Here is a 25,522-nt window from a genome sequence, read left to right on the forward strand (position 1 = left end):
CCCTCTTTTCCTCCATCTACTTGGAGCACACCTGAGAGTCTGTCCAGGGTTACGGGGAAAGCAGGGAGTGGAAGATGCTTGTGTGCACGTAACTTTTGCCCCAGCGCAGCCCTGGGACCCGATCAGGGCTCACCCCTGTGCCCGAGAACAAGTAAATGCTCCTAAATGCATTAGCCTAACTGCAACTAGGGACATAATTGGGATTATTCATGTTACACCAGCTGGGAGGATTGGAGCTCTGCTGCATGCGAGATCATATACAGAAAGCCAACGCAAAGCTCCCACTGGTTTTGGAAAAGCCTGGATATAAGATGATACCTTACTACTGAGAGCTGGAATGAGAGAGATATAGAGAAACCATTAGATATCCAGGAGCACCAGAGTACCTTGCAGCTTCAGAGTATCGCTCCAAGCACCTGAAGACAACAGCTTGGCGCAGGTGATTTCGGAAATAAGCTGGGTTCAGAATAATGCTCCTTTAAAAGATGAGACAGATGGACAAGTTTAGATTTCTATTTCTTAAATCATTAACAGCTACTAATAATCAACTGCGACTTACAATAAAAACTGTGACTAAGACATATATTATATGCACTTATTCTATACAACTCAACACTGTCTCAAATGTAATAAGAGGTATCACTCTCGACAGCTGTGATACATGAACAAGAATTATCAAAATTTTTATTGAGGTTATATAATAAGTGCAGTTTCATTACTGTTTTGTGTGTTGTTCTTGGGGTCATATTCTACATTGCCTTTAGCTTGCAGATAACATAAGCAAAAATGCTACAGTGCAACTTCTTGTTAACTCCTAGCTCCACAACCATGAGTGGCAGTTGTCTGACACATCTACCTGGAAAAACTGTGCATCTAGAATGTATTTTAATGCTAACTTGGAAAATTTTGAAATATTTTCTGTACAAGTGATAGGTTCTATGTGCGTGGACCTTGACATGTTTCTCGGACCCTTAACTTTAACAGATGCAATTCTAGGTGTAACAAACTATAGTCTTTAAGTCAGTATCAGGCAAAGATTGAAGGGTAAAAATAACATAAGCTGAGCAGTTAGATTGGGTAGCCTTCTGATGTGAGCAGAAGGAGGGCAAGAGTGACAGCTCCTTCTACATCTAGTTAGTTCCACTTGTGAGATCTCCAAGTGACTGGGGCTTCTGGTCGACGCTTCTCCCCGTGTTTGGAGAAAAGGTACACATAGCATATTCTAGGATGCAAAGTTTAATACTTATCATTACCTACATGTTTCATAAAGTATATAAGGGTAGCTTATGAAATCAAAAAAGAGCTTAACACTACATTCTTTTACAAGGAAACTTGCTAACTAGCTTTTGTTTTCCCATTGAAATTTTGAATATCATGTTAGCATTAAAAACTACTGCACTTGTGACTTCAGTCTAATAACCACAGAACTAATCCTCTTCATAATGAAATTGTTTATTAAAATTTATTCATCACCTTGAAACTATGACATAAATATATATGTAAACACATTCAGCTAAAAATTCGCATCTATGGAAACACCCAGTGCATTTTAGAATACCAACAACTGTCTTTTCTGTATGTATTCAGCACTCATGGACTGTATGTCTGTGGTCTTCAGAAGGAGCTTTCAAAATAAATTAAAACTTAAGGTATCTCCAAGACACAGTAGACTTGTGAATCAAATTAACTTGGCAGGCACTTTCTCCAAGGCATACAGAAGGAGGCCTGAAGCTCTGAATGGTTGCATCTACATTTGCAAGTAATTAGATATATAAGGAGTGGATCAGTAGATCGGAGAAGCTAATGTTGAGGCACTTGCATCTATATTGTAGACAGCTGGGGCTTTTATTTCAGACTAGATTTAGTCTGCCCCCTTAACCAAAATGTCCCCATGCTTGTTGCTCAAAGCTCTTGAAGGTCAGCCGTTGGTTTGGGTTCCCGTGCCTTCATTAGGTCCTACTTTTATTTTGTGCACAGCTCATGCAGAACATGCAGGTAGTTTTTGCTGAAATTAACCTAGTTTGTGGGTGCCAAAATTGGTCTGTGAGTGATAGAGCACGCAGAAAATAGAGAAAATTGGGTAAAGTGGAGCACAAGCCTACTATTGCACCCAACCGCTAAAGTAGATGTAACCAGTGACATTTTGGTTGTGGCACAGTAAAGCTTTACTCTGTATGAGCAGAGCTGCTCTGTGCTCTGGAGAGGCAGGTCTGCTGAAGACCATGCTAATGTGATAAAGGAACTAAGAAGCACCTCAGAACTGTGCTTTCCCAGTCCAACATCTGAAAAAATGCTCAGAAAACTGTATTGAGAGAAAGTTCCATGCAGGAACTGCCTTGCTGGGAAGAAGGTGTGGGGAGAAGCCCGGTGAGAAATGAAATTGTGTAACTTAAGGCGTTACTGAAAGAAGTGCAGACCTTAGTGACTGGGGGCACATCTAAATGCTGAACTAAAATACAACATAGGAAACAGCATGGGATGTTAAAAATTAATTGCTCTTAAGGAGGGGAACGGATCACTCTTATCAGTAATGAAAAGATAGTGCCAACAGCAAACGCTGCAGTTCTCAGCCAAACGTGGGTTAGATCTGAAGTTTAGATAATACTGATGGTCACCAAAACTTAATTTAACTACAAGAAAATCACCAAAACATCAAATACTATCGACACTTAATGATTTGGCCAAAACAGTAATATGTTACATAGATGACAACTGGTACTTCTGCAAGCTATTTTAAAGGAGATTATTGCTGTTGTAAACTGTAGTCAACAGTTGATAATAGTAATATTGATTTTTTTTTTTTTTCCCCTCTCCCCTCTCCAAGTCATTGGTTCTACCACAGCCAAGCAATAGCACTATGAGGGGAAAAAATTAAAAAATCAATAATTCCCTGGTAGTTAGCAACACATTTTCTGTAAGTCTTTGAGCAGGATGTGCTGTGATAGGCTTATAATAAATATAGAACTGTGTCAGATTTTCATAGAATTAGATATCAGCTCTCCATTTTCCATCTTGATTTTTTACTAGTCTTAAAAAGATCAACTGCCGCTCTCGATCTATAAATTCTATACTGAAAAATATTATAGCACGCCCTAATAGCTTGAGCAAATTATCAGAAAGCTACCTTTGACTCCTGGCAGTTTGGTTTGATGTTGCTAGGCTCTCTGTAGCCTATACACTAGAAATAATTTCTGCTGTATTACTGCTCTACCCAAAAGTAGCCCTTTGCTGTACTGATGCAGCTCCAGTTTAGTAGCCTTCGTGCGGAGCGGTGCTACTTTAATGCCAAGTGTGCCCTAAAACCGCGCAGAGCTGTCTCTTTGGATTTTAAATCTGACTGTGAAGTGGTTCAGGTGATTTTGGTGAAAAGGGGGGGAAAAAAACCTGAATGAAAATAGGAAGCAAAGGAATCATACAAACAAAGGTTAAGAGGAAAACCCTAATTCCAGGAAGTTCTCTTTCAAATAGGAGCAGATGGGGGACCCATCTGGCCAGGCAGAAATGTGCCAGGTTGTGCATACTGAGAACAAGTCCATGCTCCAAGATCCACCTCCAGCCATGAGCAGTCTTGATACTAGGCTGGTAATCCAGTAATTAATTAGGAGGGATATGTTTCAAGAGGGAGGCTTGAAAGAAGAATTAGGAAGGTGGTGGACACTCCGGCTGCAGCACAGTCGGCACAATGTCTGCATGTGGTGATTTGTGCCATGAGCAGAAGCATCGGTCCTTTGGTCATTTTACTCATGTGTCTCTCATGGGAGCTTCAGGTAGAAAAAGTTGTTTTGGCTGGAAACGTCTGAAAATGGATAGCTCTTATTTTGCACAGAGAAAACTTCTAATCCGCAAAACTGCAAATAAAGTCACTACATCTGAAGATTAAAACTTGTGTTCTTGCCAGGTTTTGCCCTCATCTGTCAAATGACTAGGCTAAAGTAAACTTGAAATAGATTTTCATTTATTTTTCATCTTCATTGTAATCCAAAGACTGCCCTGTTAAAAGCCTTTCGTAAATCATTTGGTCAGTTTTTCTCAACAAAACACTCCTTAAGTAATGCTGTATATCAGCCTCTTTTTTGACATTTTCATTTTTTCATCTTGACATCTTCTCTTAAAAATAATACAGTGTTTGTCCTATTATCTCTTTTCAAACTGTGAGGAGGAGGGAAGAAGGCATCAACTCTCTCCCCATCATAGCAATTGGAGTATGCGAATCAAAGATGCACACATTAGTCTGTGGTTTTCTCTCCAAATTTTTCTTTCAATCTTACTGCCCGGTGTTAAGAAAAGAGGTGTGGCAAAAAACTCGGATTTCTACAACAAAACTGGCTACTAGAAATCACATTGCCTTTTCTCCAAGGTGCACGTTCTCTAGCAAATTCCTTCCCAAACGCAACAGGGATTTAACTCTAATCTGACTGACATGAAAAAGTGCCTCTGCTACTATCCACCACGTCATTCCTGTTTGGCCTTTATAGGCCAAGAAAAAGTCAATGAGATGATTCTACAAATGAAACAAGTGAAAAAATACACTTCACCACTAAAGCGGATGAACTAGTTTTTCTTGCTAGTACTGTGGGTAAAAGCTAGCTTTTTTGTAGAGGTGCATGCAGTTATTTCTTTAATTAGAGTGGCAGAAGGTCTTTCTTAGTTGTCCATGATTTCCTGTGATACAGTGTGGTCTTCTGTACAAATGTGTTTTAATAGTTAATTTTAATTGACTGTTAGAGAGGAATTAGGTGATTTATCAGAAGTAAGAATTCCCTGCTAAAGCAGCGTGTGCCTCTGCAGAGAGATGCAAAGCTAGCACGGGTGGGTATGGCAGGGTCTGTGCTGGCGCGTCCGCGTGTCGCTGGTACTGAGTGACTGTACAGATGTAGTCGCTGAGGCATTCTTCACCACAGCATTAAATACAACGTCAGTGCAAGTAATGTGTCAACTAGTATTCAGCAGAACCATGTAATCAGTTGCTGTAGACTAATACATTGCTTTTATCTGCAGTGAATGCTGTCAATCAGTACAGCTGATGATCCAGCCCCAATATACTTACAGATGAACCTGACAAATCCTGTACGATTACGCTGAACCTCAACTTCCTTCTTTCTCCTTGTTTCATCTATATGGCAGGTAGCTTATCTGCTGTGTAGCACTAGTCTTACATCTGTCTGAGTCTGCCAGGCTCCTTTCTGTGATCCCAAGGGCTGGTTTAAGAGTTCAACTCTAGTAGAGGCAGTCAAATTCCTGAACCCTACGGTAGCCAGGAATCAACCTCATCCCATTTTCCTGCTGTTTGCATGTGCGACTGTGTTGTGGTTTTATTTAAGTTTTATCTGAGGACCTCATGGTGGTACGTTTGCTTGCAGCCAACTTTGTATTCTAAACCACTTTTCCCGGCGCTCTTGTAGGGAACTAAGAGGGACGTGTCTTGGATACACAAAAGCTCGCGGGCTTCCTTGCGCTATGTGAGAGTTTACCAAAGCTGACGTCCTGAAGGGCGAAAAAACCTCCCTGTTGTGACAAGCTGGTGGAAATATTTGGTAGGCTTGTGAAAGCAGGCATGCAGAAACGCTTTCTCCCGGAGGACAATAGTGTGGTGGTTTCAGTGCTAGTGGGCTTTAATAATTAAAGGAAGAAGGAGGGCGTCTGTGGTGTGGAGAGCCACCTGAAGGGGCGTGTGAGGGAGGTAGGGCCTTTCTCCTGAGTTTGTTTTCAGTCTCTTGGTGGCTGGACAGGTTCAGACCAATTGGTCCATGGGGAGTTTTCTTTCTATTGCCACCAAATGCCTGGCTGTGACTCTGCCCACCCTGCCCTGCTCTTGGGGACCTTCCTTCCCCCTGTGTGAGTGCTCTGGTCCCTGAAGGAAGGAGCCCCCTTCCCTCCCTACCCTGGCCACTATTTTTAAAGAAGTGACATGAAAAATTAGATAACATCCATGTTACAGAGAAAAAAGCTGGAGGACAACAAAGAGGCCAGGACCACCATAGGGAGATGCAGCTACAGGACTAGCCATACCGCATAGTGCTTATCAAGGCAAATCTGGCAGAGTCCAGAATGGGTCTCCTTGGTAATCTGATAAATCATGAGGAAGCCCTTTGAACCAAACAAACAGCTGCAACCAAAGACAGAAAAGCTTCTACCAAATGTAGGTGGATTAAGGAACAGGACCAAATATTCTTACACCTGACTTGTCTTTGTGCAGTTGGGGTTTTTTTTGTAAAACAAATGAGAAATAAATGCAATTATGGCATCTACAGGCAAGGACCTTCAGTGCACAGCAGAAACCATTTCATGAAGTTTTCGTATCTAAACAGACAGAAAAGGAGGAAGTGTGGGTTCCCAAAAAAGGTTTCACACAACGCCTTTTCTCTGTCAGTAAAGTGAAATATAACTGCCATGCTAAAAGGTTTTGCAGCAGCAATTTGCTTTGAATTGCAAGCATAAGATAAATGTGCTATATGGGTCTCGATTCCTCAGCTGTGAAGGTGGTAAAAAGGAGAATGTTCTCCGGTCCAGAAGAAAAAGATATTTAGAAAGATCTTGTTTCAAAGCTCACAAAACATCTTAACACAAGTGGAGATATTCTGCATTCCCTACCTTGTTTGCATAATGTACTGCTCACTGATTTTTCCATCTGTACAAGTACCATTTTCTTGACCACCAAATTTTCTGAGGCCATTAGGACTGGTCATGTATCTCAACTCTTATAGAACAGTTAAATGTTGCTAGAATTTTCCTTTTATGAGGAACTGTATTTCTTTTAGGCCAATTGTTTTTTTTCCCCAAACATGCCTTTCCTTCATTGCATCCCACCACACATTGTGTAGATAAATATTTTTGCAATATAGCATCATCAAAGTCAGGGGGAATATAGCCTTTGACCTCAATGGAGGAAGCCTTAGCCCATAAAATAGGAACTATGTAACTGATATATCAACCTGGAAATAGCATATGATTCAGAGGTGAGAATCAGAATCCAGAGGAAACACTCCTCATTTAAAAAGTAATAAAAAGTTGAAGTACACAGAAGTATTTGAAATGCTGCATGAGAAGGAATTATTTTTTAAGAGTACTTCTGGTTTATATTATCCAGAGCATCTCAACGGAATAGCTTTGTATTAATAATATCTCATCTATTATGTATATTGCAATATGCCTAGCATAATTGCTGAAGTAATTAGGTGCTGCTAATTCTTCTCTTTCCTAATCTCTTTACCTCTTCAGAAAAGGGAAGAGAGTAGTTTAGAGCAAAGTATACATTGCATTATAGACTTCCCACAGATTAGCAGCATCAGCCATTATGTTTCTCATTTTTCTACTTCTACCTAAAAATCTATGCTCTTCTTGAGCTCTTCTATTCTGTCTCCATTTTAATGCCCACTGACTGCACTGTATCAGAGCATCATTGCATTATTTATTTTTGATTATTTAATATTTCACTAGAATTCCATTCTTCAACTTGATTTAATATAGTCCTATTTTAAAGGTGCAAAATAAGGAAGCTAGGGAATGCAGAAGTAGCTGAATATCAAATTTTTAGTCTAAAAGTTTTGAATTAATCTGGATTAAAGAGTCCTGACTTATCCTGGCTATAATACGCTGACCGAGTTTTGAGATTTTTTTTTTTCTGACAGATATTGCATAATGCTTGATCACTAATAATTATTTTAAACCTTTTGTAAGTGTTTGAAAAGTCACTGGGGAAATTAAATCTGTGAGGCTTCAGCTATTCTAGATTTTTTTTTTCCCCCTGTGCCTCCATAAGAGAATCCCTCTGTTAAGCCATCACCAAAGCAATCGTGTACTACTTAACAGAGTTGCTTTTTTCTACTTCGCGTGTCTCCCTATGAATTGAGCAAGAGGCATTGGAGAGCCCTGCCTTCCACCGAACACATAAAAAGGCAGAGCGGAAAAAGCTTTACAGATTTATTACATTTTCTATGCGCTGCCTTTCTGGAGAGAGAGAGAATTGGCAGCGGGTCATGCTGCTGAGCAGAGTCTTCAAGGACACAGGACAATCTTTGCTAACCCCCGAAGACTTTGAATAGCTTCGGACAGCAGTCCTCGTTATCATGAATTATCATATTTTTTCAGGCTCTACTTAGAGATAATGTTAAAGAAACATGCCACAATGACTGATGCCTCTTCCTCCCTCACGTTCACACTTTCCGGACCGAGGGAAGCGGGGCAGAGAGCGAAGCCCAGGGATGCTCTGGGGAGAGGCAGGACGCAAACGTCCTTCCAGGTGGCCCTTCCCAATGCATCTCCCACAACCAGCCGTGGGCTGCCCATGGCGTGGTGCCGATCCCATTGGGAAGAGGTGGGACTTTTCTCCTGTGGTGGGTGGCCTTGTTCCCCTGCTGAGGAGCTGATTTCCAGGGGCAGCCTATGGCACCAGCAGCCACACTACAGCTGGGCAGGGACTGATCAAAAGTAGGCAGAAATGAAACAAAATGCTTTTTGTGACTTGCTGCTGGGTAGGTGACGTTAACCTCCTCCACATTTTCTAGTGCTTGATCCACGTACAGGACCTCTACAAACAACAGTCTATGTTTAGGTAACTCGATCAAGCCACGTGTCCGTTATCCTTCAAATCTTGTGTGCCCTGAGGACCATAGCAGCTGAGGAAGTGTAGGTGCAGGGGCAAAAAGCATGTGTCCAATAGAAAGGTTCTGTGTTATTTTCCCGGGTGCAAACAGCAAGTCATATGTTGTTGATGCAGATTTATTTTAGCTTGCTTGGAGGAAAAAGGCAAAATAAACAAAGAAACTGTAAGGGGATGTAGAGTCTCATGGAGAAAGTCGTGTATATCGTGTTTTGAAGGACCCTCCACCTTCAGTTGTCAGCATCGTGCTCTCCAACTTCAAATAAAAATGAATCTTAACAGTTGCTACATACGTGATGCGCTGTGGGTTGCGTTTCCACATGCGACTGCAGCTTTATGGACTTCTCTGTTGGGCCTGGCCCTCTGGAGAGCAGGCGTAACTGGGGACTGCTCTGCTGAAATGCTGTGCTCAGCGTCAAGATGGTTTTCATTTGGGGGCAAAAATTCAACCACTGACATTATTAGACTGAGCAACATAAGGCCCAAGTACTAAACTGAGGTTTCTTAGTCAGTTCTTGATTTCTCAGACTTTCACTGTTTTGCCATCTGCTATAATTGAAAATTGCCTTCTGCAACCAAAGGGAAAATCTAATTTCTCAGCAAGCCATATGGGGTTATTAAGATCATTAAACCCTGGTATGCCATAATGCCTGGGCCAAAAGGACCACAGGGCATGTAAATACTGTGTGATTCATTTTATAGCTTCAGACTGCAAGTTAGGAATTATTTTGATGGCTATCTTATGATGAAAAGTGGTGGTCAAGTAGGTTACTGCAGATGTTGCTTGGTGAGGTCAATCCATGGCACGTTTGTTCAGAGCTGTGACGGATGAGAAGTGCTTTTAATAGTGTTTGATCGCAAAGGGTAAATCTTTTGTATCAGCCTGACAAATGATCAGAACCCAGCCAGTGTCCTCAACTGTGCCAGTGATGCTAAAGGCAGCCTTAAATTTTGATATTAAGAAATGAGAGAATACAATTTCCACTTTTCAGGAGGACCCAGACTTGGCTTCTCATACAGAATCTAAAGCTGATGATATAAATTGTACTCACTTTCCTTTCTTAAGAACGGGAAAGCTATTCCCCTGCAGATGCCTCTTCTTGAACACTTTAAAACCGAGCTGCTGGAGTTTTGCTCTATTTTCTCTGTTTCTCTAGTTGTGATATTTTGTAAGTTTTCTTCCTAGCAACCCCCACTTCTATATATTTGATACAACTATGTATGAGAATATTAAGGCCGATTTTTAGCTATTACGGTTTCAGAAATGAATGCAGGAGCTGTGAAATTTACATGAAATTAAAGAAAGAATAGTTCAGTAAATGCAAATAAATGCAGAAATGAATATTTTAATTTGGATTCATGATTAACGCCAAAGGATTACCAGCAAACCATTACAATGTGGTGATGAAATAAAAACTCAATGGGAATAAAAATTCTATATGCACTAGTTAACTGATGGCAGTAAGCTATTTTTAGTAGGAGAGCTCAGAGTAATTTATTTATTCTTTTGGAAAAAATACAGCTATTGATTATATTTCAAGTTTTGTCTTTTTGTTAATTATGTCTCAGAATATTTTTTTACTGGTATACTATTATATCAGTTCCTGCACTTTACAACGTGGCAACTGTGGTCAGTAGATATGTTCCCATTCTGCAAGCTAATAAATGAATTATATTGAAAATAAACATTACTGATTGACACTTTGTGCTATGTAACTAGAGGAGTTAAGAACAAATTGTTATAATTATATATAAGAAAGAAAAGTGGAGGATTATTCCCTCCCTCAGTTTTCCAGTGATGTCAAGCTGACTCCATTTATTTTCTCTGTAGGTCATGGGTTTCTATAGGTCGTGGTTTCTGTTTTAAGACAATTGAAACCAAAGCATGTCTGAATGGGATTTAGTTTCTGTAGCACTGGGGTCAATACATCTTACTATTTTGAAATCAAGATTATCTAAAGGAGGTAAAGAAAAGTATTTTCTGTTCTAGTTACATCTATACTGTCCAAATTGCTTCCTTATTTTAGTGTTCCTGGAAATCAGTTAGAATAAGAGAGCGATAATTGCCATTTTTCCAAAAGTTGGGTGTCCAGTCAAACTTTATATATTTTTTTCTTTTTAACATAGTTTTTGAGAAGCCATGAAAAAATGTGGTTGGTTTTTAGTTTGCGTGAAGAGTGCATTTTTTTGTTGTTTTGTGGTGTGTGGTGGTTTTTCTTTGTTTTGTTTTGTTTAAGCAGGAATCTCACAGTCTTCCCCACTTCCTATGCTTTGGCTCACCTAACAGAATACTCCACACAAAAGGAATGCAGGTCGCGTCCCTGCTAGACGAGCGCTGGTAGCGCACCTAACGTCCTCTAACCACTTGTGGTGTGTCAACCCAGAATGGTACCTGGAAGTAGCCTGAAGGATGCACCCTCACAATGTGTATGGGTTCCGGGTAGGCATAGCTTTAAAGATGGAACATGCTTGGGAAAGGGGCGGGGATGAGTGCGGACGGGAGGTGAAGACCTTGTCCTTAAGTCAGGATTCTCAGATTTCCCACGACTTTGCGCGTAGCTAAAAGAACCTGCTGCCACGATGGCATTACATTTCTATACCAACACAATATTCTTTACCACTGTCTCCTGTGCATTGGGCGTAACCATGTGCTCCTCGTTTGTTCTAACTACTCTTTTGTAGTTACGTTTATTTGAGATGATTGTATGAAAAAATCCTCACCCTGCACTAATTGCAGTGTCCATCTTAATACATCTCATGCAAGGGAAAAAATGAACAGAGACTGCAATAACAAAGTGTTGCTGGCAGGACTTGCATGCGCTTAACAGAAACTATCGTTATGCCTGAATGTTAATTAAAGGCAGCACAAACCCGGCAAAATCCCAACTCATCTGAAACTAATGGGAATTTCATCTCCACCATGTGCAAGTTTTGTTTCTGGCTTCTTTATGCATTGCTGGTGGTCCTGGTCTTTGATGTGGATCACAAGCGAGCCCATGAGGAATTATGTAAAGAAAATAATTTGAAGCCATCCCTGACCTAATCTGGCTTGAAAAAGATCAAGAGCTTATAATATCATTACTGTCATCTAAGGCTGAACATGTTTATATTTGTCTAGCTTCAATCTTAAAGGTGCCCTGAACTCTGCCAGTGACTCACCTGCAATATCCTTACCTACCGCACCATCAAAGCAGTAAATGTGTACATAGCTATTGTGGCTTAATGTCTCAAATGCTGAGAATTAGTCCAATCTAAACATCAATGCCATGTGTAAGTTGTGTTTTACTGATTCCTCTTTTCTCATTATTAGACTGATTCTTCCTGCACAGGATTTATTCATAGTCTTTGTTTAATTTTTGATTTCAGTCTTAGCAGCGTATCTAATCAATATTTAGTTTTACCTGTGTGAATGATTCAGAGCATCATCAGGCTTCCTCAGTTTTAAGTAGCAGGTTACAAGCTTTGTCTCAATAAAACTGGCGATACTGGAAATATCTTCTGGAGATGACACAAAGGTATTGTCTATAGCAGAACCTTTACTGCAAAGCTGTACAAGAAACAAAAATGTTATTTACTAATGTTATAATACACCTTTTATTAGGTAGAAATGCTTTTTGTAACTGATAAATGGAGAAAACTCCATTTTATTTGGAGAGGAAAAAAAAGAAATTTTACTTCTAAGTAAAATATACCCTGACTTGAGTTAAAGTTAGCACTGCAAAAATCCGTACAAATACATGTGAACATTATATAAAATGCAGCGGCATCTTCCTGGAAGGCATAGTCGAGTGAACAGATAATAAGCTAAAAACTAAAAAGCACTGTTAGGAAAGAAACTATATTTTTCCCCATTTTCAAAAATAAAGGCTCAACTTCAGACTCCCAAAATCCGTGGCTGTCTTGAGATTGAGGCCAAAGGAGGAGTCTCAGACAGCTGTTGACTGACTTTGGTAAGCCAGTGGTGAACTCTGCCTTGGGCTCTGCTGCCTTTGCACCACTGGTAGGAAAGCAGCGAGTGCTACGAGACAAGGAAACCAGAAACTCCCCGAAACTCCCCCCCATCACTTAATGGGAGGACTTGTCCTTCCAGAAAATGGCTATAGAAAGTAAAAAGGATGAGATCAACCATCTTTCCCATCTTCTTGAGCCGCACAGAATTAAGCAGAGCGAAACATCATATCTTCTGTTTAAAAAACAAAAAAACAAAAAAACAAAAAACCAAAAAAACCAAAAAAACCCCCCAAAAAACCACCACACAAAAAAACCCTAAACTCTTCTCTTGATAGATGAATCGCCTGCTGTTCATCACAACCAGTGACTTTCTCATTAAATAATGTTCTATTTAATAATGTGTATCATTAGAATTAGATAACCCATGACTCCTTAAAGTTTCAGACAGTCCACTGGTAGAGCTGCAATACTGGGCAGGACCACTTTTGAGCCTCAAATCTCTGTTTTATTAATCTACAGGCAACCTAATTTTGTAATGCCACAGAGTAGTAAAATTGAGCTTTTAGTTCTTAAGAAAATTCAGCTGTAAGCAAATAGATTAAGTCTAAGAGCCTTGGTTTTAAGGACAATAACCATATAGTGCTACTAATGAAAATACAATTGAATGTCCTTTGCTTGGGTAAACATCTCTAACGGGGTTGTTTAGTGTGCAATGATTTCATCTGACTAAGTGACTTCGCTGTGAATCAGCTGTAGAAGTAGATTTCTAATAAAGATTAACAAATTCATATTTATCTAGGCTGTGTGCTTAAACTCTCAGGTCACAGGGAGACCAGTGCTGAGGACCCTTATGGCACTGATACGCAACTGCAGCCTAACGTGAGTGAACACCACCTCTGCTTTAAACGGGCTATAACCAAGGGGCTCTCACTTGAGTCCAGTTTTGCCAGTCACCAAAGCTTTAAAATGGAAGGAGGAGGATTTGGACTGTTTGTCTAGCTCCTCATCACTAATGAGTTTATAATAATTACTTTCTTGTGCCTACATAGTTAAAAACCAGTGGTTGATCTTTAGGAGGTACAATGTCAACTCAGCAGCTTGAGATCTCCTTAGAATATTAAATCTGTCACGAAAAAAAGGTGGTCTATATATGCATCTTTCTTCCTGCATGTGATCCTTAAAAGCAGTAAGGATTATAGACCCACATCCACACTTAGCGCTCTCAAAGCTAACCCAATCTTTAAGATTCTTGTGCATTGGTTAGAGATCAGCTCAACTCTTTACAGGCAACAAGGGTCATTCAATGAAGTGGCTCCCTAGTTCAGGTGTGATAAGCATTTTTTTCTTTCACATCCGTGCTCTGCTGAGCGAAGTTACACACTGTGTATAATAACACCTATACATTTAAGATTTTCTATCATCTTGTTATCAGTAGAAGTTATAAATCAGAGAATTCATCACTTCTAACTTTGCTCATGGTACTGTATATATCTGCTGAAGTGTCTCTATGGATAAGACATGCTATATGTAGCTAAAGGACGCAGAGAATTATGTTCACATCAGTGAACATAAAAGTATCATCAAGTTTTTCTGTAATAACACTTTTCAGCTGAATTGGCCATGCTGTGACCTTTGTTAAATTTATGGGAATGAGAGATTTGAGGCTACTCTCTGGACTTTCAGGTTCTTGAATGATTGTGAGAAGAACAGAATCATTTAGGGATCCCTTCAGTATGAAGTACCAGAATTCAGAGTTTCCTCGAGTCTTACTGCCGATATGAAGAGTTATGATTAGACCTGTGTAACCCCTCAGTTATCTTTGACAAAAACCAAGACATGAGTCTCTGTAAACCATATATGAAAAGATAAGGATTCAGAAAATACGTTTAAATATAGTGAAGATTGGGTTCTGCCAGGTCTTCTCTAAGACATCTCAGAGTAGGAGTTCAAAGAAATGAATAATAACTCAATCTTTAATCTCACAAAACTAGAGTAATATTTTAAAGGGGCTTACATGTGTTTGTGACCATCTCGGTTGTATACTACTTAGGTCCCAAAGTCTCTCCTGATTTTTGTGTAGCGTTTCTGCAGTGAATTGATGCATCTGAGGGAGACTCTAATTCCATACAAACAACAGTGACGTGCACCAAAAGTAAGATTCACCTTAGTTTTACAGAAAAGGCTCCTTCTGTACTAAGCAGAAGAGTTATGAATATACAAAATAGCCCTCGTGTCTGGTATTAGTGAGGTGCACAATTACATACGCTCACTGGTATAAGGGACTTCGGTAGCAATATAGAAACCACTGGAAAAGGTTTCTGTTGAGCGAACCACCTCAGCACAACCTAAGCAGCACATCATGGTTTTCCAGGTTCTGATGGCGATGATACCGTTTGTGTGTGGTTCTTCACCCTTTACTGTATTTTGTTGGCCTTTCTGGTAAAAGGACTTGTACGTGCAGCAGGAGAAGGACTGTTTCCTTGTGTTGTCCTCTCTGCCACTGAATATTGAGCCTGAGTATTTTTGGGAGTGAGGCAAAGACAGTGCCAGAAAGCTCATTTGGGGAAGTTCCCAGGGGAGGAGTTAGGCAGGAGGGAGACAGCGAGCTGGGAATTTGCAGCACAGGTGGTGATGTGGAGAAGAGTGGTAGAAAGGCCCATGTCTGCGTTTCAAAGGGGAAGAAAAAAGGAAAATGTTGTAGCCTCTGTAGATACAGGTTCTTGTAGCTTTGGGAAAACCTGCTGGACAGCACAAGGGAAGAAGAAAGGCTGTGCCATGCACAGACGTAATGAGCAGGGAGGAGATTTGTTTGCAATGTTCGTGTTTCACCCAGCAGAACCGAGGTTTCTTCATCCTGCTGTAGTCTGCAGTCCAGCAACGCTACCTGTGAAGCAGTAACCGCTACCTGTTGGTGTTTTCGGAGGGCTTTAAGTAAAAGGTAAAAGCAGCTCCACCTTGCTCCTCTGAATACCTTAAGGTCTTGTCACAAGGACATTCAAATATAGATGTGGGCTTGGAGAGGCAGTTACATTTTGTACCACTGAGGTTTCTTTTCCCAGAGCTATGTTACAGAATTTTATTTTAATTCCAAACTGGGAAATCTGGGGGTACATCTTACCGAAGACTTCAGTGAGCTTTTAGTTTGCAGAAATTTTGCCAGTATCTTAAAGGTTATAGAGGCTATGAAATTGAAGCAAACAACTTAAACATTTGAAGATTTACAGCCAATCTGTGGTTAAAAACCAGCAATGTACCGTTTTCTGTCCTTTACCAAAGCTAGCAAATCTAACAATATTTTTCACTTTCAGGCTTAGTCTACCTGAGAGTATATCTGTTGGTAGATAGGAATATTTTTCCAGAATTAAGTATTAATTTAAAAAATCCTGCCAAAGGATATTTATATTTTCATATAGGGGCCCTTGTGACAGCTGGAGGCTGTTGTGCAGGTTTTGTGTACATGTAGTATGCATCCTTTAGAAGACTGCCAAGTTATAACATTCAAAGAATTACCAAGTATATATATGAAATGTAAGGAATGAGAGTTACCTGCCATTTTTGTATTAGTGGCGAACTGACGCTCATTATGTTATACTTTCACTGATAAAGGAAGTTTCTCTTACAACGTGTAGGACCTTATAAATATATCGCTGAAACAGTCATATAAATGCTTGTGATAAAGTACTTTGGCAAAGATCACAGAACAAGTCTGTGGCATTGTGAACTTAGCATAGATCTTGTTGTGGTATTAAGGCTTTAATTTTGGCAGTAGCAAGCAAGGAAATTTTAGGAGTAAAGACTTCCCAGGCATTAGCTAACAAGAAAGAGAGGAAAAGATCCCCCCAAACCCACCACAGGTTTGGTAAAAGCCTAGTGGAAATGCTGATCATTAACATAGCTTCATAGTTAGCATGTGTTATTTGGAAGAATAAAATTAAAGCCGTGGTGATCTGTACATTGGCACGCTGGAACTGGTCTCACTGAAAACAAGGTGGAAGGTTCAGGTGTAAGAAACTGGCAGTGGTAACAGTTTACTAGTCACTACTCCAGGTTTGGTGGATGTTAAATTCAGGAATATGATTTGCCTTAGAGCATAGTATGCCCAGTAGATGTCCATCCAACATGTATGGATATAGATACATATTTGATAGCAAATTCAGCTTGGGAAACAAGTAAATTTGGTCAAATGGTGTGTGTCAGTGAGATTCTTTGGCAACTTCCATGACATCACTCACGCTTTCCTCTGCCAGACTGAAAGGGTTAACAGTTAGTTTGAATACAGACATATTCTGTTAGCCTTGCTGGAGCTGATTGCTTTGATTTTTTTTTTGTTTGTTTGGTTTTTTTTTTGTTTTGTTTTGTTAGCACAGGAATGTTTAATCATGTCTCTCCATGTTAAAGATAACTGTGATTTTCCCTGGAGTGCTTTTAGAGTGGCTAATCAGAGGGACAAACCTGAAAAAGCAAGAAATATTTAATTAGTGTCTTTTCTTCTGACTAGCCAACAGTCCTAACCAGATGCGTTCACTTTGGAGCCATCCAAGTAATCAGCCTGGTAACGTCACTGCGTTGCACATCAGGCACCTGGCAAGTTGAACGCTAACCGCATCCCAGAAAATGTCTGCTAAGGAAGGCTACTTCTGAAAATAACTTTCCAAACCGGATAGCAAGCCTCACACAGGGCTGAAAACAAACTGCTTTTTGTATATTGCACTGTATTCCAGCCCTTACAATTACTAGGCACTATCAAAAATGCTGCGGGAAACCAGTGTAACAAAGAACCGGTTAATGGCAGTTTTTTGTCTTGGTGGAGAGATCAAAAAAAACCAGTCAATACGGAGAATAGAGAGAGAGAGAATTTTCTCTCAATGATATGATTTCATGCAGCATAACTTTCCAGCTTCTATTCAAACTCATACTGACATCTTGGTGTGCAATTTTAGTCAGCAGAGCAGGGTTTGTATATAAACCCCCGTCTTTATTGTTAATGAGGTTTGTGTAAATAACTGGCTAGAAAACATAATGAAAATATATAATTCACTACTAAAAATGAATGCGGATGTCAGGTAAGAATAACTAAATTTACGAGGCTTCCTGCAATGTGCTCTGCACTGGATAATTCGAATAACATGTAGGTATGATATTTTTGGCACGTTAGCTGCTCTGTGCAGAGTTAGCAGTGCATTCTGTAATAATAATGCATGCGCAGGACACATTTGTTATCTTGGGCATATTGCTGGTTACTCGGTACTGGCTGAGAGCCAAATACACCTCAGATATGCTAAGTTATGAGAAATGATGCCTATTTCCATCCAGAAAAACCACTGTTTGCCAGAAAAGCGTGGATCTGGTGAGTATTGACTTTACCAGATGAACTTCTCCGGCTGCTTTCCCTCACCGTGGGCTCTGGTGGGGTGGGACTCAGCCTGCTCTCCCCACATTTCCAGTATCTTGAGCCCTGTTTATTTCTAGGCTTAAATGCCTTCTTCAGCTACAACCAACCTTTTTGCAGGAACCAGAGGTGCATGGAAGGCATTTGGTGACCAGGTGGAGCAGAATGTTAGGGAAATTAAAACTTATATTTTATGCTCCCCAAGGTTTTGCATATCTGTCACTGTTTTGGCCTCTTTTGGAGACAAGAGCTCTCTGCAAAAATGAAATTCCCAGTGCCCACCAAATTCAGAGGATATCGCATTTTAGTTTGTGCTCATTTCTAGGCGGACGCTACCTTATAAAAATAAACTTGACGTGAATCTTTCCCTCCCACAGAAGCTAACGATGTTCCCTGCAGCATTCCTAAGCCTAAGTCATTCCTGTTTATTGGCCCAACTTCAGATAAAGGCTTTACCTCCCCCAGTGCAAACTTAGGGGTCTTTCTCATATTGTAAATAATTTGCTGCAGAAGCATTAAATCAGGAATAAACGTTTTAGGAAAATATTATCTGTTTGACTTCAGCTTAGTCTGTGTGCTGGACTATAAATCTGTGCCTCTCATTACCAATCCCTATTTATTTATAGAGTGTTCCCGTTGTTAGTATTGCCAGGGTGAGAGGAGTAGTCGCAGAAGAAAAAAAACCCACAAACAACAGCCCCAAAGCTTTCTAATGAAACATAGATTGTGGAATCAATATACTAAAATAGTTTCCAAGGAACTTTATATTCTGTACAACACACTGAAATCTCCTTTATAGATTGCCTTTGTAATACAAAATTTGTCAGTTCTCCACTGTGAGACCAGCCAAGATCAAACCAAACCGAGGATGGTGTAAATATTCCATGTGAAAACCGAACAATCAGACCAAAGTCAGAACTGATACCAGTACCTCCGCTTGATAGGATCGTAGTTCAAAATGCCTATTGGACTTCGAAACAGGAGCATCAGTCTGTTGATAGTGTTCATAGGAGGAGCTGGCCAAAATGAATGTTTTTTTTTGGAGGCAACTGTCAGCTGGTGTGATGTGACTATATTGTAGCAAGATTTTGAGAGCTGTCATGATTGCTTGGAAAAAGCAATATAATTTCAGGCCAACTAATTTAATCCCTTTGATGCCAAGAGATTTGCTACTGCTAAGTCCAAACACAGAGATATCTCACCAGCACTTTTATTAAGGCAAACTATGTGAAATGTTCACTCTGTTTTGATGGACAGGATTATTAGGGAAAAGCAATAATTTGCTGAACCCTTATTTTCATGCCATTTCTAGATATGACATTAAAGTTAGCTGCAAGGCCAGCTCTCCCCACCTCAGGATGGGATGGATTTGGTAAACTCCACCTTGAATCCTCCCAGTGGTATTGTCAGTGTTAGAAACAGCACATATCCATGCCTCGGGAATAAACAGAAATAAAGCTCTTCCCTAAAGTAACCTAACCAGAATTCATTCCCCGCTACTTTTTATTGTTTGGTTCACCTCTGTAAAGCTTTCCAGCATTTATATTCATTTTACACTGTCAAAAGCTGAACAGGAGTAAGATAACAAATGGTTCTGGTAGCAGCTGTCACCACCTACTGTCTGTGTATGCCTGTGTGAATCTCTAAATGGAAATAAAGTACTTTAATAACACATTTTCTCTAAACTGTCCTCATGGATAAAGTTACTCTCAAATCAGTCCATGAACACTTTCCAATTCGGCGCCCACTTCAGCCTGAATCTCTGTCTCTCCTCTGCACCGGCTATTGTAGGTACGCAGCAGTATGATTTAAAGACATTTCAGAGAGAAAATTCTTTAACAGCACATCTTCTGTGACCGCCGCTTGCCCGTGTTAGCTGCTTTTGGTGTTTGAACCGTTTCCTAACTTGCCTAATTTTTTTCCCTATAAACGAAGCCGATTGTCACTGCGTTTTTGTTCCGCATTGGCTCGAGCCAGGAAGCACCTAGAGCCACAAATTAAACCCAAATTGCTCTGCCTTCCCTGTTCCTGTAAGATACCTTCCAGGAGCAGATGGCAGCTGAGAGGATAAATACCTCCAATTTCTGAGGGCCCTGAACATAAAAGAAGCTCCACTTCAAGACAGGCCCTAAGGCATCGCTTTACGTTGAGAGATGTGAGCATCACACGCTTGTGTTTATCTGCTGTCGGGTACCGCGATGCCCGCGCTCCGATGCGGGGAGCTGTGGGGTTCAGGCACCTACAGATTTTTAGGTGCCCAGCTTTCAGAGAAGCCCTTTATGGATCCAGCCAGCACTGACATGCCCTGAGCCATGCATGATGTGGACTACTGAGCAGAGGTCTGAGCCCATCTCTTCCAAGATGGACTAGTGCCTCATCCAAGGCTGTCCCAAGTATTTTTTTCTCTTTTTTTCTTTCTTCTTTTTTTTTTTTTCCCCCCTTGTGTTACCTACTGAGGAACCTACTACATGGACCTTGTCTCCATTTCTCAGTGATTGTGAAACGTGGTTTGGATGTGTTTAGGTCAATGAGGCTTTTGGTTGCAAGTGACAAGTGGTGAGTGGTTATTATTTTTAATCAAATATACGGCTTAACATTTACAGAGTATGGAGAAAATATTTGGTGCTTTTGAGAACCTGTCACCTCCAGGTAAATAATTTAATAGCATGTGAGGAAGCCAATTACAGTTAATTAGGAATTGTCTGATCTGCTTTGGCACCAAAATGATTGGAAAATATGGTCTGTCCTTCCTGGAATAGGGATTTTGCTCTTGTATACATACATGAGTGAGGAAATATATTGTTTTGTGGTCAACATGTAGTATTCCTTTGAGGAAAAAAGCACTTTATAAGCCAGATATGTAACAGCAGCTCAGGCAAGAAGAACAGGGGCAGGAATCCTTATAGACAAATAGCCATGCAGTTCCTAAGCTTTATTTCATGGTGATGGGCATGCTGGAAATGTCTAGAAGATTAATAGATTCAAATTCAGTGATCAAAAAATGGGAGCATGTCCAAATGGATCATTATAATAGATTCCCACTCTATCCCACAAGCCAGATTTGAGCCATCTGTAAGCTTCATATCCCTGGTCTAAAATCTTCTGCAGCCATAAAAGACAATAAGTATCAGTATAAAAAAAAAAAAAAAAATCAATTTCTTGGCTTTGCAGCCTAAAAATGTAGTGATGGGATTCTAGGGAGAGAAAACTGCTGATTGTCAGGGCTTTCTTATTATTTTTTATTTAAGTAAGTTAAATGGGTAGGCCGTGTTTAGGAAACCACTTTGTTATTAGTGATTAAAAGAATACTGCTAGAGAATAAAGTCAGCATCTTGCACTCAGGCTTTGGGGGATCAGTGGCTGCCATCTTTGATATTCTCTGTCCAAGACCTAGTGTGTACTCCTAGGAAGTTTCTAGAGGACCTGTGCTGGCGATAAGGGTAGATAATTTATGAGTTTGAACTTTTATTTCCAGAAAGGTGATGCTAAAAATAAACACTTAGCCTTTCACATGCTCTCCCTTGAGGTCTTTCATAGTGTTAAACCGTGTCTAGTCATTGTACTGCTTTTCTTGGTGAGAGGGGATAGGGAAAACTGTTTATAAAGTCCCATTTTCTACTCCTTTCATTCCAACAGATGACTAGTAATTCCAGCCTCCGTGCTCCATAGAGGTAGGGATTACACATCGTTCTACGTCGATGGCGTTATGTTGATGGCTTTTTGGACCTCAAGACCCCCCTGCAAAAAGAGTCCATGTTGGGGGAGGAAGGGTGGGCAGCCATGTGGCTGTGCCATAGTCTTTCTGCAGCACTGGTCCAACGGTGACAACGGGAGCACATCCAAAGGTCCTAATCGTACGGTGCTCCCAGGACTGCCCTTATAGCAGTGCCTCTAAGAAAGCCGCCTGTGCTTTTCTAACCTGCTCTACCAGCCGATAGACTACTTGAGATGAACCTCTTTTCACTTAAGTATTTATATAGGAAATACTCATTTTTTGCTTCTCGTATTACAAAACTGATGGAAGTCTGGGTTGAACCACGCTGCCTAACTCTATACTGGTACGTAATTATGTCCACAAGGCACCGGCGCCACAGCCGCTTTCAACATATTTGGTTTTTGCAGATATTACTGCCTGGAAGAGGGAGCGTGGTCTCGATAAAGCCTTCTCTGCAGCACTGAATCACAAGGCAATGAGCCACAGGAAAGGTTAATCTAAAAACTCAAGGTGCGCAAAAAAAAGATGGCACTAATGTTTATCTCCCTGCCATGGGAACGGTGCCCGTCATAGCCATCTGTGGAAAATGGAGATATTCCAGCTTGTGGAAGGCACCACAACAGCACTCTGGTGAATTAATCACGCGCCGTTTGAGGCCTTCACCTCACACGCGGGATGCATTTCGTGCCTCTCAGATGTCCTATGCTGAAAGCTGTGTGCTGAGATACTGTGGACTTCTTCCTGTGCACAGCAGTCAGGAACCTTTTTTCATTTATTTTTTAATCGCAGGGGACGATTATTTTCAGAACAACGGGGTCTGAAATTTAAATCTGTGCAGTTTTAAACAGGCTGATGTTTCTGAAGTCTTTTACGCTCATTGATATTAGCAGATTAGTTTGAGACAAGATCTTTCAATCCTCATAAAGGTTTAATGTTATTTTGTAGCTAAGCCGTTATTAATTGGCTAGAGATTTTACAGATACACGTATATGGTTTCCACAGAGGTTTTAAGCTAAAGAGTGATTTCTCATACCCTTCATATCCCAGTCCAGATGTTCAAGACCTATTTCCCTATGTTCCAACAGATGGATGCCAAAAATTTAGGGAAATTTACAGTGTTTCTCAACGTAGTGCGTGTATACATAATATACTCTGTTATTGAGCTAGGAGGTAGAAGAGCGAAGACTGTTGCCCCAATTCTTCAGCTATTTTCCTCACTAGCAACAGAAAGTACTTAATTCTTAAGCTCTAATAGTGAGAGTTCTCCAAGGGAGCATTATTTTTTCCTCTCCCAGGCCAACTATAATGCAGCTGACTAACACTAAGTCCCTCCTGATTAATTTAATGGTAGTTAAATAGTGCAGAAATAGTGAAAAGCCACCCATTTTTCTCTTTGATAACCCTGCCTTCCCCATGTCTGCGGTAATCAGCAGCATGCCGTCCAACATATAGAAGTCTCCAAATTAAACAAGCATTTCAATTTTCCTGACTAATAATTTTCCTTTCTTCCCCCCCCCCCCCAATCCAATAATTTCAGCACTAGTCTTTCAGAACTGCCTGTTATTTGCATAGCTGAAAAACAACATGATTTAAAGAATGATAATACGACATGAATATCTGGAAGATCTGGAAAAGACATTTTGGCTTGAATAAGAGCCAAGAAATGTATGATATTTGCAATATGTAAGGTAGCACTAACTTTAGTGATACTATTCAAACGTAACACTGTGCACACGCTTTTCTGGATCAGAGTGTCTAATTTGAAATGTTGTAATGTCAGACTAAAGCCTTACATTCGAAAAATGTCTGTAAACATTTTGCACCAGAAACCATCTTTGAATTTCCTGACCTTTGAGTTTGTTACGTATCACGTGTCTCTTCGCCTGTGTGAAATGCTCAGGAATTTTTGTTTATTTCTTCAAGGTACGATGGGCAAAACAACCACAGTTCCAATCTCAGCAGCTTCAGTTTTCCAGTTTTCTCTGCACCATCTCCAATTTGTCTATATCCAGACAGACAAATTAGAGGTGATGCAAAGAAAAGCAACAAAAATCATAAAGAGGTTTAGAAAACATGATCTAGGAGGAAATATTAAGAGCATTGAGTTTGTTTACTTTAGAGGAGACTGAGAAGAGCTATGCTAAGAGGTTGCAAGGACAGAGTCAATAGGGTGGTTAAAAGCTCTTCAAGTCAAATAAGGACACGAAAAGCATTATGGGCAGTTTTGCACCATGGAAGATTGGGAGAAACTTTGTCAGCTTGCTGATACAGACAAGAATTCCGTGTCACTGGAGATTTTCAGAAACAAGAGTACAGAAGAGTCTGTCAGGGATATTCTGTTTTTCGCTTCTGAGGAGAGCTGGATTAAGAGACTGCTGAGAAGCCTCAGCCCTACAATTCTGTGATTTCCCAGTCGCGCTGTCCACAATCCCAGGAAGGAATTCTTTAATCTCTACTTAATTCTTTCACCAGGATGTCTATTATCTAGCTTTCCATTTTCTGTTAGGAACGGGAAAATACCCCTTTCCTCTCAAGTGACAAGTGTTTTTCTCCTGACCATAGCTCATTTCTGAGTGTAGGAGAAAAAAAAAAAAAGCCTAAAAAGGATGGCACTTTCTAATTTTACTCACTCACTGCTGTAATATTTATTGTTTTAAAATAAAATGCTTTCAGTACTGTAGAAAAAAATAGGAATAGGATATTTTCTTGTCAGCTGCAAACCTCTAATGTTTTACAAATGCTTTTGAATTAAGTTTGGCAGTACAGTGCTGAAACAAGTATAGTTGGACCCATTTTCAGGATGTCAAGTGCATAGCTGAAGTGATTGGGGTCAGAGTGGAGATAAAACATTAGGGAGAGTCTAGAGAGTCCAACTTGCAAGTCCTCTATTCTAATCGCCAACCATATTCCTGTGAAGTGGAAAGTGTGTCTCTTTTTTTAAAAAAAAATATTTTATTTTATTTGAGAAGCAGACACTAGCCTTTAAAATCCTTACAGCTACTAAGAGTGGTTTTTTTTTTTGTATCATGGAAAAAGTCAAGCCCTCATCTGCACAGTAAATGTTAGCAGCTGGGTTAATTGTGAAGGATGTAAGGCATCTTTCAAGGTTTATAAGCTATGCTCTTGGAGATACAGTTTTCAAAATGCTCTAATGCTACCTCTTTGAAAGGAACCTTTGGCTGCAGAGTGCTACTATTTAACAGGTTTAACATTACTAAAAATTGAGAGGCTGATGCGATTATTAAATTTCATTCTGCACACAAGCAAACAGTTTATCATAGTCTGTTCCCAGCAATTGTAATCCAATTTTTGTTATCTTACATTGTTTAAAAAAGAGAGAGAGAAAGAAAGATACTGTACATCAATCTGATAAAAATGTTTAAATAACTGGTGCTTTTTTGTGATTATGTCGGTTTTATAGGAGCATTATGGAAACACGACAGGGTAACTAAAATCTGATTACGTCTAAGTCCTTGCCCATTATGTGATTATTATGAACCATGACTTCTACTGGCACATTATGAATTACATGGTCATAATACAAGGGATTTCCAATATAATTAACTCAGATTAGCAGCACTAGAGAAATCTGGGAATAATGATACAACTTTGAACAATCAGTTTTACTGTAAATGCTGCTAGCTCTGGCTTCCAGGAAACAGGAGGCTGGTGGATGTAACCCTGACTCACCTGCTGGGATTTCCTACACCTCCTTTCTCTTCCCTCCCCCCTGTGAAATTAATTGCAAACTTGCCAGAGTGTTAAGAACTCCCTCTTTTACTTTTTCTTCTCATATTATACTGATAAAACTCAAGGCTGACTAAGATTTTCAGAAGCGTCAAAGGTCTTTAAATATTTCCTTTTTGAG

The 25,522-nt window shown here is 40.1% G+C and overlaps 1 protein-coding gene across 1 annotated transcript in view; it reads right to left on the reverse strand.

The window, feature by feature from the left end:
• Positions 1 to 378: 378 nt before the first annotated feature.
• Positions 379 to 25,522, reverse strand: part of LOC104625458 (spermatogenesis-associated protein 16-like) — a gene marked incomplete at its 3' end in the record, with an annotated part of 30,891 nt that continues 5,747 nt past the window's right edge. The window contains exons 5-6 of the mRNA XM_010293084.1: positions 12,001 to 12,146; positions 379 to 476 (exon numbers count right to left, since the gene is read on the reverse strand). Of these exons, the coding sequence (XP_010291386.1) occupies positions 379 to 476; positions 12,001 to 12,146 (244 nt within the window). The remainder of the gene's footprint in view (positions 477 to 12,000; positions 12,147 to 25,522) is intronic.

The sequence above is a fragment of the Phaethon lepturus genome, unplaced genomic scaffold (genome assembly GCF_000687285.1).
Source record: "Phaethon lepturus isolate BGI_N335 unplaced genomic scaffold, ASM68728v1 scaffold19008, whole genome shotgun sequence".
Taxonomy (NCBI): domain Eukaryota; kingdom Metazoa; phylum Chordata; class Aves; order Phaethontiformes; family Phaethontidae; genus Phaethon; species Phaethon lepturus.